This window comes from Tenrec ecaudatus, chromosome 2 (genome assembly GCF_050624435.1).
Source record: "Tenrec ecaudatus isolate mTenEca1 chromosome 2, mTenEca1.hap1, whole genome shotgun sequence".
Classification (NCBI taxonomy): Eukaryota; Metazoa; Chordata; class Mammalia; order Afrosoricida; family Tenrecidae; genus Tenrec; species Tenrec ecaudatus.
The window spans coordinates 216,208,938-216,229,277 of NC_134531.1; the positions used below are offsets into that span (position 1 = coordinate 216,208,938).

The following is a 20,340-nucleotide window of genomic DNA, read 5'->3' on the forward strand; positions in this document are numbered from 1 at the left end:
TCAACACCACCTATTCTAGAGTATTTCCTCCCCGATCATTGATTTGCTCCCCAAAGAAACTGTACAATCATGATCAACTCTAGTGTTCCTTCCCTCCTTCCAGCCTTTCTTTACGCCCAGTCCCCTTCCCTATAGCCCACCTCCCTCCCTTACATTCCCTTTAACACCTTATATCACTTATTATCATTGTACATCTGCTCCTCCTGCGCTTCACAGCTGGGAAACCCCACTCTAAGAAGTGTTCCTGGTTATATTTCTTCTAAGACTATAAGAAATCTGCCATGCAGGAGGGGAAGGCATGTCATGAAAATGGAAATGAGAAATATTTTATGCTAGCTGTAGAGATCTCTCAGCTAACTGGTAGTAAATATACCCTCAGGAAACCATAGGTAAGTTGTGGAAAGGGTGCCAACCATCTTTTTTTGAGAAAAATGTAAACGTTTCCATTCACATGTTTAAAAACTTAAAAGCTCTCTGTAAAATGTTTGGCAAGGGTTGTTTGTTTTCGGAGGAGGTGCCTTGTAGTTCTGGTTCCCAGAACGGCTTCTTGCACACTACAGGATTCGGTGGGACCGAGGGTTTGTAGCGTGTGCAGTATGCTTGAAAAGACTGGTGAGATGCTCACCTGTGCTACAGCCGGGGGAGGCACGGGAGCTCATCCAAACTAAGCTTGCATCACTGCTTGCGCCTGTTCTTTGAGTGCGATCTGAACAGGTTCTGAGTTTGTCTTGCTGTCATTAGTCATGTATGTTTCTGAGACTCAAGTTATATGATTCTGATTTGGAAATGAGATACAAATATTAATATCTGAATCATAAAGAATTTAAGCCAGTCTGAGAAAACCACAGAACTGTTGGCTTTAAGTCAGATGTAGGGATTTGAACTTGGAGATGAAGAGTATTACTACAAAATAATAGAGACCTTTATGAAACAAAAACACCATGATTTGAAGCTATCGTTTCCTGACATATCCTCAATCAAAATCTATATACTTTTGAAGGTGCTGCTTCCATGTCTCCAACCTGCCCCTGAAGGATCTTGTGCTATTTGATTTAATCCAAATGAAAACGGTTGGTTTGGCATTCTTGACGGACTCAAATTGTGTTCCTTTTAAAGGTTCTTTGAATTGGGGATAGGGGTGGGGGAATGTCTGAGGGGGCAAGATCAGGGCTAGGGAGTGGGTGGAAGTGATAAGCTTTCCCAGTGACATTCTCATAGACAGCCCTTACTACCCACAGAGAATGAGCAGGTGCACGACTACAATAGGGGGAAAAACCCTTCCGTAACAGAAGCTTCCTGGTTTTATTCTCACCAAGGAGAGTTTCAGTTTTCTTAAAATTTCTTCATAATAAATTCTATGACTTTGTGAAAACCTATCAAGATTACTTACATCTTTGGAATTCCCCCAACATGCCCCCATAACATCCCATCCTAGTCCAGATCAAGTCCTATATTAGCCCATATATCCACTACCAATCTATAAAGTCCTCTTCAGACTCACGAAACACATGTAATGCAGGAAGATCACAGGCCAGTGAGTGGGAAGTCTTGTGGATCCATTGGTGTTGTAAGCATCTCAGCACTGGCAGGGGTCTCCACATTGCTCCTCCAGCTCAGGACACTAGCCTAGCTCCATGTGTCTTGTCAGCTGTAATGTCTTCCAGGAAGTGAGTCTGTCTCCTGCTTCCAGTGAGCGATTTATCTCCTTAGCACCTCCAAATGAGGTCATCAAACTGTGACCTGATTGACAGGCTAAACTCCATCCCTTCACTCTTAAGTCTCAAACTGACAGCAGATTTTGTAACTACCACACCACTGTTTGTATTGAACCTTTCTTTGAAGGCACTTTAATGAGACTAAGATAGGTGCATTACCAAGAGGACTTGTCTGTGGCCATCCACAGATCACAGAGGCAGGTTTAAACGCATCTCCTTTGGAATAAAGCCATGCCTGTACGAACTAGAACCACAGCAGCAATGCTTTTTGACTTTCCCTCGTATTTATAGGCCCTGGGTCTTTCATGGCTTTAAGGTCATCCATATGTCAGCTAGAAGGAATGTTCCCGTAAACCTAGAACGGAACATGGAGAACTTTGCGATGGCTCGGAAGGAGTGGGTGTCCTCACATTCTCTGACTCCTGTTGCTGCATGACAGCGAAGGGGTTTCTGGGAATCTGACTGCACCCCTGTGGTCAGTCGTTGTCTACTTTCAGAAGTCGTGGTTGACGCATGCCTTGAGTCCTCTGAGATGGAAGCCAGGGTTTCTGTTCCCCTCACTCGTGATTGACTGCCCATGATCTCCACGTCCGTGCCAACTCTGCATGCTAGGAGCGCGTGGGAGTCTGTGAGCTGACACTGAAGTGAGCCAAGGCCCTCGGGAAGGTCTTTTGAAACCAGAGTTTGTACCTTCTCTTTAGAGCAGCTCTTCCGTCATGAAGTCTCTGATGGGAGCCACACAGCAGCTCCAGTTTGGCTAGTTCCAGTTAAGGACTCCCAGCCTTTCTGTGGAGTCCCCACCGCTCCCCGTCACTCTGCTCCCCAGGTCCCTCCCACTGCTTCCTTTCTTCCTTCCTTCCTTCCTTCCTTCCTTCCTTCCTTCCTTCCTTCCTTCCTTCCTCCCTCCCTCCCTCCCTCCCTCCCTTCCTCCCTCCCTCCCTTCCTCCCTTCATCTTCACTACCCTGCTGGGGCTGCTGCTACCAAGGTACCGTATTCTTTCCTTTAGTTTGGTTTCCCTTTTATCCTCTTTCCTTTTCGCTCCTCATGACAGACCTTCCCGATTGGCTCACCGCTCCTTAATTTTCACCGGCTGTAGTCAGCTGGTCATGGAGTGCTATGCCTTGTGGCTTGACAATTGGCCAACAGTGTTTAAGGACCTTGCTGATGCCAAGAGCCAGTTCATTTTCAACTCCCGTTGACCTCACGTCACAGTGCAGAGCTGCCCCATTGTGTTTCCTAGGCTTCCGTCTTTACAGGAGCCAATCAGCAGGACTTTCTGCCATGGGCCACTGAGTGGACCCTAGCAACCAGCCTTTCGTTTAGCAGCTGAGCTCGTCACTACTGTGCTACCAGGGCTCTTTCGGAGACTCTACAGTCAACCAGCTCATGGACAGCCTCTCCCTTTGTTCAGGCTTTCATGCCTCCTCTTGCCCTGCTTATTCCTTTTATTTTGTCCTAAGTCTTTCTGATGGAAAACTCACTTCCCTTTGTTGAATTAGCATCTGAGTCAGTCTCTCTTCCCTTCTGCAGCATGTTGTCACCAGAGATGTCATTCTACTCGCATGTTTTATGAGCATGACTTTACGGTGTCACGTTTTTCTCGGGTGGTTGCTGTGGGACCCTTCTTCTTTGCTGAACACACGCCCTTTGCAGCAAGGCCCTGGGAAGTGTCGGTGTGAAGTGAGTCTGATGCACAGAAACCTCCCGGCAGCTTTTTGACCTCATGTTGTACCTCCTTCGTGCTTTCTTGGGAACAAGTTATGTGAAGATGCTGGTCTGTCTCAAGCAGGACATTCTAGAACTCCATCCACTCCTTAATCACTATGGCAGCCTTTGTGCCATGGTATGATTCCAAGGTGTAATTAGAAGAGATGGGAGACTGCAGGGTTCACTTCAATTTGGAGCTGTTGCATTTTGGGAATTGTGCAGGATCGTATGTAACTGGTGTAGGCATTAGAGCCAGGCGGTGCCACCCACCACCCACAGCGAGAGAATGCAGCTGCCCCAGGACTCTCCATCACTCGGTGCAGAGGAACGTCTGTATCATCAAAAATGGCTACACACTCTCCCCTTCCCTCTGCCTGTCATGGAACCACAGAGATCTGCAAACCCAAGCAGAGCAAGGGAATACAAAATGCCGACAGATCCCCAAGCCTCTGGTGTAGGGTTTTACAGGCAGCTGTGAGGGGAACGGAGAGAACCCTTTAATCCTGTTCGTGTCAACTGCAGAAATCCCTTTGATGAGACGGTAGTGTCGAAGTGGCCACCAGGCCATCCATGTAAAGCATGCTTTTGGGAAAAGCCATATGCTCTCCCATCAGCAGAAAACAAACAGAGGTACAGAGTACGAAGTGTTCACGCAGCCAAGGAGCAAACCAAACTAGTTACCTTTCAAGCTGCCTTTGGTTCATGGGACGCCCATGTGCATCGGAGTCGCGCTCTGCTCCTTGAGAATTTTCAGTGGCTGGTCTACAAGCAGGAGATCGATCACCAGGCTTTGCTGCCAGTGTACCTCTGGGTGGCCTTACACCAAGGAGCCGTGGTGAGCAGCTAAGCACTACCACCCGGGGATTGCGACCCAAACTTCGAGTTGCTGAAACTCTCTCTGCTCGGAGTTGATGTAGCTGCTAAAGGGGTCACCCTGCTTGTCTTCTCAGCAGAGCTCAGTGCAACACTTGCAACGTTCTGTCCCATAGGAAGGGGCTGGGCTCCCCAGCCTGTGATCGGTAGCGATAAGGAAACATTGGACAGCATTCCGTGAATCAAAACAAGAACTCCCTTATCTGCCACAGCAGTATGTTTACGAACACGCTAATCATTGTTCGTATAGACATCTCAACCTCTGGGCTAAAAATAAAACTGAATTTGGTGGTGGTTTGTTTTCTGACACTCTTTAAAGGCAGGCTATAACATTGGGGTGTAAAAATTTAAGGATTTTATGAAGAATGAGATTAAAAATATTTTTCTAGTAGTAGTCCGATGTTTAACGCTTCCCACTCACATTTGCTGCTGTTTAAGGTAGCAGCTGAGGAGCCTCCTCGTGCGTGCCACTAGTCTGTCATGGCGCTTTGAGTGAGAGCATTCCATCTTGAATTCTTTCGAGTGGTTCTCGTTTGAACCACTCTAGACAACACACTCACGCACTCTTGATAACATTTCTAAAACTGTCATCTGTAGGGGCACAAATACCCTTGCAAGAGCAATGGATGTTTCTGAGCCGTGGCATCTCACACTTTAATGTCCAGGACAGAGTCCCTGGGTGATGATGCAAAGAATGAATCAACCCTCTTGACTGCTGCGCAAGAAATGAGAAGGATAACTTTACCTGGAAGTAGCGTGGAAGAAAGGCCTGGAGATCTATGTCTGAAACCTCTAGGGAGCACAGTGCTACTCTGGTTGCCGTGGGTAGAGCTGACTTTGCCTTTCTCACAGCCTCCCCGGGGTTGTTGATGATGCTGATCCACAGACCATGTTTTAAGACACAAGGATGTCGACCACATTTCTGAGTTCTCTCACCTCAGAAACCTCTTGTTGACATTAGACACAGTGAGGACTATCTTGCTATTCAATTTTCGTTCTCAGACAGTTTGCAAATTTCATCTCTGGCTAACCAGTATTTAGCCAAAGTACAAATGGATGAGAATCGGTGTGTGAATGAGTCCCAGCGAATGACGTTGAAATTGAGTTACAAATTGACGGTGGCTACATGTTGATAGCCCCAACACCAGGAAAGTGGAAGTCTCAGGAACTGGGGGCGGGAGGCTGCAATGCTAGCTGAAGAGCTGCTTACAGAGAAACCAGTCGAAGTTCAACCAACACTCTGGAGGGTCGAGTTTCACAGAGTCGACTAGTGTGCTGTTTGCCGTGCTGAAGAGACCAAGTACATCAGCGCCGTGCTGTGTCGCATGCCACACTGCTTAATTTCCATTCTCGTGGGGGTATCAAAACAGGAGAAGCACTTCTACATCCTAGTCAAGCTGTATAAAGACCCACCCATCAGAGAAGGTTCAATGACTTGGTTACAGAGAGGCTTAAAAGTTATAATACTGCCCTGCTCTAAAAGTGAACTCTGCTAGCCAACTCCAGGTTGGTGGCATACAACATCTAGTTATAGGTGGACCATGGAAGTGCACTGGGTTCTGTTCCAGACCACTGCACTGAAGCAAAGGCCACAGTAAAGTGAGTCACATGGCTTGGGGGGTGAGGGGGGCTTCCCAGAGCACATCAAAAGTTATGTTTACACTACACTAGTCTGTTAAGGGTGAAACAGCATTACAGAGATGTTAGAAATGCTGTGAGAATTACCAAGATGTCATACAGAGACATGAAGTGTGCACTTGCTGCATAAAAAAATGTTGCCATAGACTTACTAGATGAACCCAGGGTTACCACAAGCCTTAAATTGATAAGACACATTATGCGAAGCCCATATTGCAAGGTGCAATCACATAAGATATGGCTGTCTCTGACTTCAGCCTTTGCTGACCCAGAATGTCACCACGCATCCAGGAAGAACATGGGTAGGAAGAGATGCTGTAATGTGGCTGTATAGTGTTCTTGGTAGCTGTGGTTGAGCCAGACCCTGACTCATGGACAGCCTGTGCCCAATGGAACCCAATGCTGCCTGATCCCATGCCTCACCATGATCAGGTGCAGATCAGAGTATTGTGATCCAGAGGGGGATTATTGTCCGAGGAATTGATCACCAGGTCTTTCGTCCTAGTCTATCTTTGTCTAGAAACTCTGATGAAGTCAGGTTCAGTATCACAGGAACATACAGGCCTGTGTGTTGACAGATAGATGATAGCTGCACATGAGGTGCATTGACCAGGTATACAGCCCAGGTCACCTTCATGGGAGGCAAGAATTCTACCACTGATCCCATTTCCGGAGAAGACCACATGGAGAAATAGCTTTTGTGTATGTGCAATAGGTAGTAAGGGTATGGGATAATGTTTCAGGGATATGTTTTTGAAATGAATCTGAATTGATTTCTAATCCAGTTATTTGCTGTACAGTTGATTCCAAACTGATTAGGATCTCGGGTCTCAGAGGAGACAGGAAATCCCATAGGACTTTCCGTGGCTGAATCTTCAGGAATAGATCACTAGAAATGGCTTTGATTCTTGATGATCTCTAATGGAGTTCTCGTGGAAGGAAATGAAAATCTGGTGATTAAGTTTGTCTTTGTAAAAGAGAGGTGAAGGTGTAAGGGACAAAGGATGCCTAAGTGAAAGCAAATTGCTGTCATTTGGTTGCACGCTGATGGTCACGGTTAACATGTTGTGGGACCAGTAGTGCCGCTGCTCTGTAATTTCTTCAGTGCAATTGATTTTAGAGAAATTCTAAATTCTTTTAAGGAAGAAAAAGAAATAGTCATTTGTCTAGAAGGTGAATTAAACCAGTTCAGAGCAATTGAATATAGCTGGATGGATGTATAAAGGAAATGAGGCAGCTGGCAATGAATGGGATAAAAGGACACCAGGAGAAAAGGAGCATGAATGTGCTATTTGGTGGATTTAAGGATAGACTTCATACCAGAAACTGTCAGTTGGTTGATCCATCCATCAATGGGTTCTGTCTTGGATGAGTTCCAGAGGTAGCAAAGGCATGGATTTAGATCAGTTCCTGTCTGAAGGTGAACACATCAGATAGTAAGCACCTTTAAATTCTCATCTTGATCAATGGTCAGAAACTACTCTAGAAGAGCCAGCAAGCTCTCGGGGAATTTGTCCATATAGGTTTTCACTTAAATAGGTGAAAAATCAGGATTCTCCACCAAATATTAAATATATATAATTTGTAAAGAAAACCCAAAGCTAGTGAAGCCCAAGTAAATATTTCCTTGAATTAATGAGAATTCCTGTAAAACATTTATTCTAATAAACACATTTTTAAAAGCAATCTATCATCAAGATTGCATGATCAGTTTTTTTAGTCAATTTATTTGTCTTTACAGATTTACCATATGAACCACCTAGGAGGTCAGCCTGGACTGGTCATGGCCACCCCACACCTCAGTCAAAAGGTACAGTGCTGTCTCCTAGTGCCTTGAATGGGTACACCACGGGTGATGGATATGTGTTGATGGAGTAATAGTTGTCTATCTAATTTACCTGTGTCTTGCTAACACATGATGGACGTGTCCCATTAACCACAAAGTATAAATGGGATTCTTTCTCTTGTAGAGTTAGACTTACATTCACAGTGCAACAGAAATGAAGGATATAGTTCCTTTCAGTGTGGACAAATGATGATCTCATGTAATGTTTGTGTGTAGATGAGATAAGTGGCCACGAAGCCACCAGGATCCTTTTTATTTTCCTGGTGCTTTCCCTTCACCTGTTTGTTTTACATTATACGTCACTTTAATCTGTGTCAAAACCACCTCAATTTATGGTATACATGAAAGGTGAAATAATTAAAAGTATCTTATTTTGTTACAATGTTTACCTTAGGTTTCACTCTTAGAGCACACTTGTTCTCTGCCCTAAGGCTCTTCTTGCTCTGTGCAGGGTTCTTCTTACTGTGGGATACCAAGGTCAGTTGGCTTAGCACAGTGCATAAAGACAATGCTTTAAACTTACGTGGGTAGTGACTGGGGTCTTAAAAGTTTATGAAAACCCAAACCAAACTCCCTGCTGATTCATAGCGACCCCCTGTGGGTTTCTTAGACTGTGACTGTTTACAGAAGAACAAAGTCTAGTCTTTCTCCATAGGAGCTGCTATTGTTTTCAAACTGCCAACCATGTGGGTTGCAGCCCAACTCATAAACACTATGCCACCAGGACTCCTAAGAGCTTATGAGTAGTTATCTAAATTGCACCTATAGCTCTGCCCCAGTCTGGAGCAAAGAAGAGTGAAGAAAGCAGAACACACTTGGAAACAAATTAATCCAGTGGATTAATAGACTATGCAAACCTGAGCTTCCAGGACCCTTAGAAAGGAAGTAGATGGTGCTTGGCTACCATACTGACCACCCTATTAGAGGGTCTTAGAGAGAGGGGCAGAAAACTGTGAAACCAAACTCTCTATCATAAAAAGACGAGAGTTACTGGTTGGATAAAGACTGATTGTGGCCCTTAGTCACCTCTCAGACCCGAAACTGATCTTACCCCTGAGGCTCAATTTCCAGCCCACCAAAGAGATCTATAAGACAAACAATAACATTATGGACTCCTTAGAATCATCAACTCTTAGATCCAAAGGGCAGCCTTTGCCCAAGAAGGAAGTTGAGAAGGCAGGGAGGGTCAGGCTGGAAAGAGGGATGGAAACAGGAAACGCAGGGAGGAAGTTGGATAAGAGATGTTACATTGTGGGGATTACAATCAATGACATGGGGGCGGGGCAAGACAACCACTGTGAATTGTTTGCATGGAAAAGTGATTTGCTCCGTGAGCCTTCATTCTCTTCACCATAAAACAATAAAAAGGATTAATGACCAAAATGAGCGATGGAAAGATTGTACAACAGCATCAGAGCCCAGGAGCCCAGTGTGACTCATAACTGTCTCTTTTCACTTTTGGATTTTTCAGCTGCTCAGCCATCGCCTTCCACAGTGCCCAAAACGGAAGACCAGCGCCCTCAGTTAGGTGGGTTTCTCGAGCCACCCAGACAGCCATTAGAGGAGAAATGGAGTCAGCGGGGCATTGCTAAAGTGATTTGATTTATTTTTAGGATGAAATGAATGTTATCTTGTCTTCTTTATGACATGTATAAAATGGGGATACAGCCACCTGTATGCTTCAGCGGGGTGGCTTCAGATTTTCCTAACACATTTCTGAAGCCTGTGTTGTCTGTGTTCAACAGAACCATTCGGTTGCATGTAGGCAGCGTGGACACCTGGGCTGCTGCTCTGCCATCAGTTTCTCTTCAGTTCAGCTTATGCCCACGGTGCACCAGCAGGCACCACGTAGGCCCGCCAGCGAGCATGCTACACCCTAGGTGGCACATAGAACAGAAATTATGGTCTCGTGGTTCTGCAGGCTAAAGGGCATCAGTCGTGCTGACTCCTCTGCGGGAGACTCTTTCCCAGGTCTCTCTCCGAGCTTCTGAAGACAGCAGGGGATCCTGGGAGTTGCTTGGCTTGCAGATGCATCTTCACATGGCCATCATCTGTGTGTCTCTCCCTCTCTGCCTTTTTCAACAAGGCCGCCAGTCGTACAGGCCTAGAGGACGCCTTACTCATATGACCTCATCTTAAGTCACAGCATCTAACCTAGCCCCTATGATTTCCAGTCAGAGCCACACTCAGAGGGTAGGAGGTCAGCATATCTTTTGGAGAGGCACGACTCCTAATCACCAGCTGAGCACTGGGGCCCTTTTCCATAAGGAAATGCAGTGGGAGGTGTGTACTGGCAGTGAGTTGAACAGCACAGCTGATACCTGCCCTGGGGCCCAGTCCTTGGTGGCGTCTGCTGCAGAGAATCGACTGGGTGGATGGGGAGTCAGGCGTGTGAGGGTTCTTGGCTCTCTTTTCTAAAGAGAATGAGACATTTATTTTGAAGGATTGCCTCACAGGATTGTGGCGCCTTCCAAACCCCAAACCCATCAGTCAGGTGGCAAACAGGAGATGACCCTTGCCGGGTCACAGGATCGTGGGGGGCTTTCAAGTTCAAAATCTGTCGGTCAGATTGCAGGCTGGAGGTCTCTGTAGGCTGGCGTCTCAAGATCCATAGCCCAGGCCATGAGAGAGAGAGGGAGAGAAAGTTCTATCAAAATAACTCCTGACAGAAAAGTGGCCTACCTGCACAGCCAAGAGCAGGGAATCCATAAGACCTGGAAAAAGAAGACAGTCCTGGGGAGCCCCAGCTCTTAAAGGCTTCACTATACATTAGACTACAGTATGGAAAGTTATTACATGATATTATACCGATCATGAAACAGTAACTAGTCTAGTGTTGGGCCAAACCACCAAGAATCATAGCCCAGTTAAGTTGATCCACAGAATTGGCCATTGCAAGGGGGCGTGGCGTTTCAGCGTCTACATCTGGGCACACAGTGGATCAACATTAGGTCTGTGGTCACATTAACCAGAGTCATGGTCTGCCATTGTGATTTGACTGTCTTCTCCTCTACTGCAGATCCTTACCAGATTCTTGGACCAACAAGTAGCCGCCTTGCAAATCCAGGTGAGATGCTGCTGCTGAGACTTTTGTTTGAACGAATGTGCTGTTTTTAAAATAGCCGCTCAGTAAAATGAACCTGACCTGTGTGGGTGAGAAGTATCTCAAAAGAAACCCATTTCCTTTCCTTTTTTTTCCATACAATTATTATTTTTTTAAATCGTAGCCGAAAATACATTTTGGTTTTAGGCCAGTCTCACGGGATGATTTGCCTCCGTGGAAAATCTGGGGCCACTGATCATGCAAATTTTAGCTTTGACAGAGAACATGCCAACTGACTACAAGCAGACAAAACCATGTTTTTAGAAGGAGACCTTTTTTTTTTTTAGAAGGAGAAATTTTAATTCAAGGAACAAGGCGAAAGTGGCCGGGTGATTGTCTGTCCGTCACATGTTTCTGTACCTATTTGCCAGGAGAGAGTGAAGGTTCTGAATCAGTGGATTCTTGCCAGGGATCATCACCTGTCCTCACGTTTCAGGGCCAAACAGTTTTGTTTGTTTGCAGTCAGATCAGAACCAGCTGTGTTGGCACCGGCTTCAGAAATTCACAACATATGTTCTCAGCAGCATATTCCAAATACCAAGCTGTCCCAGGCATATTGCAAGGCCAAGCTGGAATCTATATTTCCTAAACATTGATGCCAGAATTGGCATGGAGACCGAAAAGATTCGGATTCAGTTTGCTTCTATCCCCACAATGGAACCTGTACGTTGAGAACGCGTGATGGTATTGTTCAAGAACCCAGCATCACTGACATCTAAATCTTCCCTGACGTTAAGTAATAGAATAAGTCCTTTTTAAGCAGCTGAGCAGCTAGTAGTGAGTGTTTGTTTCCTGGTCTATCCAGTCCAGGGCCTAGAGCAGGTACTTCACAAGGATTGGTCCAACGAATGAATTCAAGAATAGCAAGATAGGATGTCTGATAGCAGGTGCTTGCTTTCCGGTGGAGAGACAGATGCATAACTGGCCTGACAAGTGTGCTGCTTTTTAGACATGAGATTCTAGCTGCTGGCCAGGTCTTCTTTCTTAGTCCTTGGTCCCTTCCTCACACCTATCTCCAGCTTTGCGTTCACAACTGCCACCACCATCGGCCAAATAGAAATTATTTCCATGCTTTCTGATCACTGTTGACAGTCATGACAGGCTTTAGGGTTTCTGTGGTAGAATTCTGGCCTTCTACCCGGGAGAACCAGCTTTTATTCCTGGCCAGTGCCAGGCCATTCATTATAGGAGCTGCCTCTCCATGGAGGCTTGTCAGTGGGACTTGTAGACTAGGATGGGCCTGGAAGAAAGACCTGGGACTCTAGTCCCCAGAATCAGCTACTGAAAACCTGAACACACTGAGCTGATCCACCTCTGATCATCGGGTTGCATGGAACCAGGCAGCATATTGTTCCCGTGTCAAAGGTGCCACTGGGCTTCGTGGCCCAGTTCACTGCCGCTGCACTGACCTTAGCAGCTGCGGCTCAGCACTGCTCAGAATAAATGAGCAAAGGGTTGGACATACAAACACCTGAGCAGGTTAATAAATAATATGAAATATATGCTCCCTGTTCCTCAGGGGAGAAACAGGAGGCATTCTATGCCCATCAAGGGGTAGTCTCAGAAACTCACAGGGACAGGCCTACCATGTCCTCTAGGATCGCTATGCATCTGCATCGACTTGATGGCAGTGAGTTTGGGTTTTTTCTGACCCTGGTCCTCATAAGCCCTGGTCAGAGCTGTGGCTGTAGCCCTGTAGCCCTCCTCTATCCTCACCACGCCCCTGCAAGGCCATTCTCCAGCCTACCAGAGAGCTATCAGAGGTTCAGCGAAGTTAAGGAACTTCTCCTGAGTTGCACGGCCTGACTTAATTTTCTCCAAAGTCTGTTTTTATTCTCTTGCCCCACACTCCTCTTGATGAAGCTTGAAGAAAAGTAGACAGTCTTGGTGAGTGGGGACCATGGGGACAGGAAGGAAGGCAGCTCATCCAGTTAAACTATTTTAGTGTGCAAGAGTGGGGGGCTCTGGAGATGAGTGGAAAGAAGCCGAGCCAGACAAGCATCACCTGGCCCTTCCACTTCCCCGGCTGGCTAACTGACAATCCTGTGCTGTACACTGATATTCCTACTGCCATCCAATCCACCTGAGTTATAGGAGTTCCGAGACTAATCTTTATGGGAGCAAACGGCTTCATCTCCCTCTCACAGACAGAGTGACTGGTGGGTTTGAACCACCAACTTTGTGGTGAGCAGCCCCTGCTTTAAACCCCAGCACCTCTAGCCTACATGTCGTAGAGAGAAGAAATGGGGGAGGAAATGAGAGAGAGAGAGAGAGAGAGAGAGAGAGAGAGAGAGAGAGAGAGAGAGAGAGAGAGAGAGAGAGAGAGAGTGTGTGTGTGTGTGTGTGTGTGTGTGTGTGTGTGGTGGTGTATCAGTCAGTGGTGTTGCAGTGGTGAAGTGCTCACCTTCCGTACTGGAGACCGGGTTAGATCCCTCGGCGAGAGGAGGCACTCATTATTGGTGGGATGCTGAGCAGATTTTAGGAGAGCTTACAGACCAAGACGGGCTAGGCAGCAAGGCCTGGATCTACAGGTAATGGATGGATGAAAACCACACAGCCAGATCTTGAGCTGCACGGGAGCAGGCAGCGTTCCATTCTACTGTGCCTGGGGTGCCGTGAGTTAGGGACCAGCTCCACAGCATGTAACACCAACATATGTGAGTGCATCTAAGTACACACACACGAGAGGGCTTTGAAAAGTTCAGAAACATTCAATTTCCCCACAAACGTTTTGAAGCCCCCTCAGTGTGTGTGTGTAGCACACACGCCCACGTTGTCATGTGAACCGGTCTCCATAGGACCGGTCTCAACTTCGTACCTGGTAAAAGTCAAGGGTCCGTAAGAGGGAGAGGGGCCCTCCACAAGATGGATGGACACTGCAGCCGCCCCAGTGGGCTCAAACATGGCAACGTTTGTGAGGCCGGTGCGGGAGCAAGTGGCCCTCGTTCTGCAATCCATGGGGTCCCTGTGGGTTGGAGGCCATGCACCCCCTGTGGAGCACAGCCCTATCCTGACATGCATGGGCCACCCCGATTTGGAGTTGACTGAGTGGCAGCTAGTGTTTGAGAAGCTCGCCTAGGGAGAACACATACAATGGGGTGCATGTTTGTTAGGAGCACGAACCCTAACATTTTACATTTTACAAATGGCTGCCCAAGCACTCTCTGATGTTGATGTTCCAATTTTGTTCCCATGATTCCTGTCTGATACATTCTGCTGACAAGACTGGTTCCTTTAGACCCTCGACAGGCTCACAGATGTAATTCCTGAGGCGGCAGGGCTAAGGGACGAAGTAGTCCAGTGAGCAATGGACTCGTTTACCCTCAGGGCTTGGGTTTCTGCCGTGAACACCAGTCCCAGTGCCGTAGTTCTCTGGGCTGGAGAAATAGGAGACCACTCCTGTCCCCTGCTCCTCACCTGCACACAATTATAAAGGAAAGGGGTGAGGGGAAAATGGCTAAAAGGTAACGCTAAGATTTGGGATAGGTATCAAGTGCTCCTTTGGCTGGTGAACAAGGCCTGTATATTTGAACCAAATTGCTCTCTCTCTATGGGAGGAAGCTGACACTGAATATTTATTTTCAAACAACTGTATGTATTTATATTGAAGCATATGTTAGGCTGTTAAATCCCCAATCCATGTTCTTTTCCTATTCCCGGGTCAGAGATGGAATGCTTGTTTTCAAATTGTGATCCTTTGGTTACACTACACATACTAAAGCCATATGGTGTTCTCATACCGCTTGTTGCATTTTCTAAATATGCATAGTAACGGAATGTGAGCGAGGCAGCACAACTTGATTGAGAACAGTTTGAAAATGTTCCCCCAAAGCCAAGGCCTCTGTTGCAATGAGCTACAAGCTGCTAATCCATCTCAAATGCATTGTTAGCATGAAAATGATTGGTTTTTCGTCACCTATTCAGGAAAGGTCGATCTTTCTCACATCGCTGCTGGATGGATGAGTTCACAAGCACATCCATTCCCATGTAGCCCGAGTGGAAACAAGGATTGACAAGGTAGACAGTTCATACAGGGCGCCCTCAAAACCCCCACACCCACTCACTGCTCTCGAGATTCTGACTCTAGCAACCCTCTAAGACCGGGTAGAACTGTGAATGTAACTCTTTAAGGGAGTCAGTAGGAAGCTGCTTTATCCCGAGAAGGTGCCAGTGATTTTGAACTGCTGACCTTGTGGTTAGCAGCCCAACACATAACCACTCCACCACCAAGGCTCTTACATACAAGGAGCTAGTACTAAGGATTGAGAAGGAAACAGATTGACAGTTGAGCTGTATATGACAGCAAGCCTCTGAATGGTGACCAGTTGGAGTTTAGTCACTAGATCACATCTGGTATGTACTTACAGTATAATGAAAGGCCGTCACTGCTAGGAAGCTGGAGACACTACTTCAGGGACTTGACGGCACACACAGCTCAGTAGCTGGCATTCGGGAGCTTCTAGAATCTGCCCAGCACAGCTTAACTTGTCCTGGGACTCAGTATCACTCTCCATCTTTGCATATTCTCCTGGGAGCTGTAACTCATCTTGCCGTACTGTATGCTATGCCTGGATTTGTTCTGATTTAATAAAACGTAAAGCCGTATCTGTATGCCAGTGGGATTGGGAGACTTCTGGCTGTGCACTCCAGCTCGATGAGAGCTCTTTGACCAAACCAGGGTCTCCTTTGCTTCCACCCAGGGGGTTGCAGGGGCTCAGCGTTTCCGTTGCTCTCAGGGAACCGCTACTGAGCCCAGCTGGCATCGGCCCGCCAGAGCAACATGTGGATTTCCGTTACGATGCCTTTGCCTGAATACTGGAAATGGGTGATCTGGTTTGAAACGGAGCCAGCTTTTTTCTAAACTTCCTCATTCTGCGTGGGTTAATTCGGTTCTAGGAAAAGTTTTGACAGAATTGCCCGCTGAGTGCCAGCACAATGTTATGTTAGAAATAACGGTGTTTACTTCCATTCTCCCCCCCCACCCCATAAATTTTTAGGGTTCATTTCCTAAATCTGACTTCCCCTATTATTCTTTTTACTTAACCTGGCCAACATAAATGCCATGAAGTCATTATTGCCACCCATCCCGTGGCACATTCTGCCTCTCAAAAATAGGAAAAATGAACTCTCCCAGCCCCGAAACACCAGGTGGCCCTGGTCTCTCACTCGAGGAAGTCAGAGGTGGAGGGAGCTTGTGTCCGGTAGGGAATCCTCAGTAGACCATCCAGAACTCGGACCTGGTTGATGAGCTGGGTGGTCACTAGTGCCCATCACCTCAGGTCAGGTTCCCAGGGCACAGAAGGAAAACAAAATTAATCAACCCACTGACAGTCGCCATTCAGTCGAGGCCCTCGTGTGTTTCAGAGCAGAATTGAGTTCCATCGGTGTTTCAAGCCAAACGCACTGTCATCGAGTCAATTCTGGCTCATAGTGACCCTATGGGGCAGGTTAGAATGGTCCCATTGGGCTGCCGAGACTGTAATTCTTACGGGAGTAGAAAGCCTTATCTGCTCCCCACAGAGAGGCTGGTGGGTTCAAACTGTCGACCTTGTGGTCAGCAGCCCAATGAGCATCCACTGTGCCATCAGGACTCCTCTCCCAAGGCTAGGGCCTTTTCAAAGCCTATCACAAGACCTTTCTCCTGAGGCAGGGCCAATCTTGCAGTTACTAGGGAAGTGCTTAACTCTCTGTGCCACCTGGGGACTCCTCCCTAGTGACCAAGACCCTGATTAAGGATCCTTGAGTGAGGGATTAACTAAGGTAAGGGGGTGTTCTCCGGAGAGGGCGAGTGGCCTCAGCTGGACCCTTGCTTCAGCCTGCACCCTGGGTGGGGGCCTCTGAGGCATGAGTAAGTGCCACCGCTGGCTCCCCCTGAGATAGGGGCTGGCCCGAGGAACCCTGGGTCCGACTCTGTCTGCTGTGGGCTCTGGAGGAGGGAGGCGGCTCCTGCTCAGCCAAGGGCAGCTCTCCACAGAGAAGCCTCGCCGTGGAAGAAGAGTAGCCGCCACTGCCAGCCACGGGGGGTGAGGGGGGGGTGGAGGCAGAGTACAAACAAACAGAACCATGTCCCTCTGTGTCCGAGTTGAACTGTGCTCTAGGGGGTGTCCAGCAGCTGCTTCTACAGAAGTAGATCACCAGGCCTTTCTCTCAGGGTGCTTCTGGCTGGCCTTGAGCCTGAACATTTCACCACCCAGGGGCTCCCAGAGAAGGATGAGTAGAGGACCTGGCCAAGGTGTCCTGGGTGAGTCCCCGATGGAAGCATGCGTTTCCCCTCAGGCCCCGCTCTCACCCTGTCTGTTTTCCCCTCTCCTGGCCTTCTTAGGCAGTGGACAGATCCAGCTCTGGCAGTTCCTCCTGGAGCTGCTGTCTGACAGCTCCAACTCCAACTGCATCACCTGGGAGGGCACTAACGGCGAGTTCAAGATGACAGATCCCGACGAGGTGGCCCGGCGGTGGGGAGAACGGAAAAGCAAACCCAACATGAACTACGATAAACTCAGCCGCGCCCTCCGTTACTACTACGACAAGAACATCATGACCAAAGTGCACGGGAAGCGCTACGCCTACAAGTTCGACTTCCACGGCATCGCGCAGGCCCTCCAGCCCCACCCTCCAGAGTCCTCCCTGTACAAGTACCCCTCAGACCTCCCGTACATGGGCTCCTATCACACCCACCCCCAGAAGATGAACTTTGTGGCCCCCCACCCCCCAGCTCTACCCGTAACATCTTCTAGTTTTTTTGCTGCCCCAAACCCCTACTGGAATTCACCAACTGGAGGTATCTATCCTAACTCTAGGCTCCCAGCCAGCCATATGCCTTCTCACCTGGGCACTTACTACTAGGGACCAGCCGAAGGCCTTTCCCAACAACATACAATCGCCAGCGAATTGCCACAGACTCTTGGGAGAACCTGAATCAAAGTGCCTGGACAGGAAGGAGAAAGGTTGCGTGGGGCTGGGGAAGGCCCCCCGGGGGAGAAATCCTTAGGATTCTTAGAGGGCGGGAATCATTAAAGTCTTACTACCGAGGGGGGTGGGGTGGGGGGAAGAATGCTAGACCTGTAATGTAGATGGACTTTATATCCAGTGGACCAACCTCGCAAAAGACATTGTAAGTAGACGCGAGCTGTCGGAAGGACAACGTGCCAAAGGAAGTGGTCTGAAGACCTGTATAAACTCCATAGAGTAGCCTCGGGAATCCTGCTAATGCCAACTGGGATTCAACTAAAGCAATAGAGATAACACAAGTTTGACTTAACATACCATTTATCATGACTTTTTTTTTAAGCCAAAGGAAAACTACCTGTATTTAAAACTGGGAACATATTGAAAAAACAGTAGGAAGAGTAGAGACTGTGGCATGCCCAGGGACAGTGATAAAGACTCCTTGGCGTTGGCTGTGTTGGTTGAAATCCGCTTCTTTCCATATGCTGGGGAGCTCTCTGCTCTCTCCAACTGTGAAGACCCCAAATTTCCGACTCCATCCCAGGATAGCGGGAGCGGTGAGCCAATCTGGAGGGACACCGAATGTGGACCGAGCGTGCGTGGGTAATTGTAGACAAAGGCTGGAGGGGGAAGCCGAGGAGGAGGCAGCGAGGACAGAGACAGAAAGTGCTCCCACAGGGGAGGCCGGACTAGGACAGGGTGGGACTGTGACCGGGAGTCACCGAGACTTGCCGTTTACCGTGGTGGTCAGTGCTATATACCAAACCAGTATCAGAGGAGAAGACACGGCATCGTGGAGGAACAGGGAGGAGTAGAATTTAGAAACAGAAATAAGCATCTCTTTCTTTGTGTGTATGTAAAAAAAAAGGTGTAACTGGAATTGTCTGATATTTAAAAGAAGCCTTCAGGACCTCCTCCACACGTGGGGGTGTTCTTCTCCATCAGGGTAAGGGCAGAGGCGACCTTCTGGGTTCCCGAAATTGGAAGTCTCCTGGGCGTTTGGGGTAGGCGGGCTCCAGTTTTCCTTCTTGAGTCGCGAACGCTGTGCGTTTGTCAGAATGAAGTATCCAAGCCAGTGGGTTTTTGTTTTTCCTCTTTTTTATATAATAATTATATAACTTATGCATTTATACACTACGAGTTGATCTCGGCCAACCAAAGACACACCACAAAGAGAGACAATCAATGATATAAATGTGGCCTTGAATTTAAACTCTGTATGCTTAATGTTTACAATATGAAGTTATTAGTTCTTAGAATGCAGAATGTATGTAATAAAATAAGCTTGGCCTAGCATGGCAAATCAGATCTACCCAGGAGTCTGCATTTGCACTTTCTTAGCGACTAAAGTTGCCTATTAGAACCAAGTCCTGAATGCTGTGGTTTTTGTGTTCTAAGTTGACTTCGTCAAGGAGTGTCACGTGGTAGTCCACTGTCAGGGGGGAATGCTCGGCACCCCCACAGTCACGGCCTCCCCAGGCCCTTCTTGCCCACATTCCCATTTCCAGCACTTTCTGGAGCAGAAGGACCAAGATTCACCTGGGAGCCTCCACATTCATTCCCAGCATGGGACTGCCATCACCACTTACTTCTTCCAACCTTACCCAAACCAAAAGACTCACAGCCATGGAGTCAGTGCTGACTCATGGCAACCCTACACAACAGGGTGGACTGCCTGCCACCCGTAGGTTTCCCGAGACTATAGAGCAGCTATTCTCAACCTGTGGGTCACAACACCTTCGGGGGTCGAACAATCCTTTCACAGGGGTCACCTAAGACCATCAGAAAACATAAATATTTCACAATATATAATTACATATTTTCTGATTAATCACTATGCTTTGTGTTTATGCTCAATTTGTAACAATTAAAATACATCCTGCACATCAGATATTTACATTATGATTCATAACCAGCAAAATTACAGTTATGAAGTAGCAATGAAAATAATTTTCTGGTTGGGGGTCACTACCACATGACAAACTGTATGACAGGGTCATGGCACTAGGAAGGTTGAGAACCACTGTTACAGTGCTTCCCGGGAGTAGACAGCCTTGTCTGTCTCAGGGTGACAGGTGGTTTTGAATACCTGACCTTATGGCCAGCAGCTCACGATGTAACCACTAGGCCAGCAGAGCCTTTCCCTTGGCCTGTTAGGGGTCGGGGGATCTGGGGTGTGTGTGTGGCAATTGGAGAGGTCTAATAATACGTACCTATACTTGCAAGCCTAAGCAACTTGCTTTCTGAATTGGCCCGTTTTATAGCTGCTTCGGGGCTTGTTTTGTAGTCATGAGCTCAAATATAGCCATTATGAGGATGGCCCAGGACGGGAATTGCTGGAGTGCCGGTGATGGCTATGGGGTGGAACCGACTTGACAGTACCTAGCAACAACAAGAGTGCTTGTTTTGCAGGTCACAGTCCCTTTTCCGACAACTAAATGAAGTTGCCAATGCTTGTGGCTATCTTGGCAATGGTCTTTGAAGTCAGCAGGAGCCCGTTTCCAAGACTGGA

The 20,340-nt window shown here is 47.5% G+C and overlaps 1 protein-coding gene across 4 annotated transcripts in view; it reads left to right on the forward strand.

Moving 5' to 3' along the window:
* ERG (ETS transcription factor ERG) overlaps positions 1–19,567 on the forward strand; it is a 346,902-nt gene extending 327,335 nt beyond the window's left edge. For 3 of the 4 annotated variants that reach the window (XM_075542292.1, XM_075542289.1, XM_075542290.1), the window contains 4 exons: positions 7,676–7,744; positions 9,252–9,308; positions 10,800–10,847; positions 17,206–19,562. In XM_075542292.1, the coding sequence (XP_075398407.1) occupies positions 7,676–7,744; positions 9,252–9,308; positions 10,800–10,847; positions 17,206–17,726 (695 nt within the window). In that variant the 3' untranslated portion in view covers positions 17,727–19,562. Of the gene's footprint in view, positions 1–7,675; positions 7,745–9,251; positions 9,309–10,799; positions 10,848–17,205 lie in introns of all 4 variants that reach the window. The other variant, XM_075542291.1, reaches the window with a different exon arrangement.
* Positions 19,568–20,340: the final 773 nt, after the last annotated feature.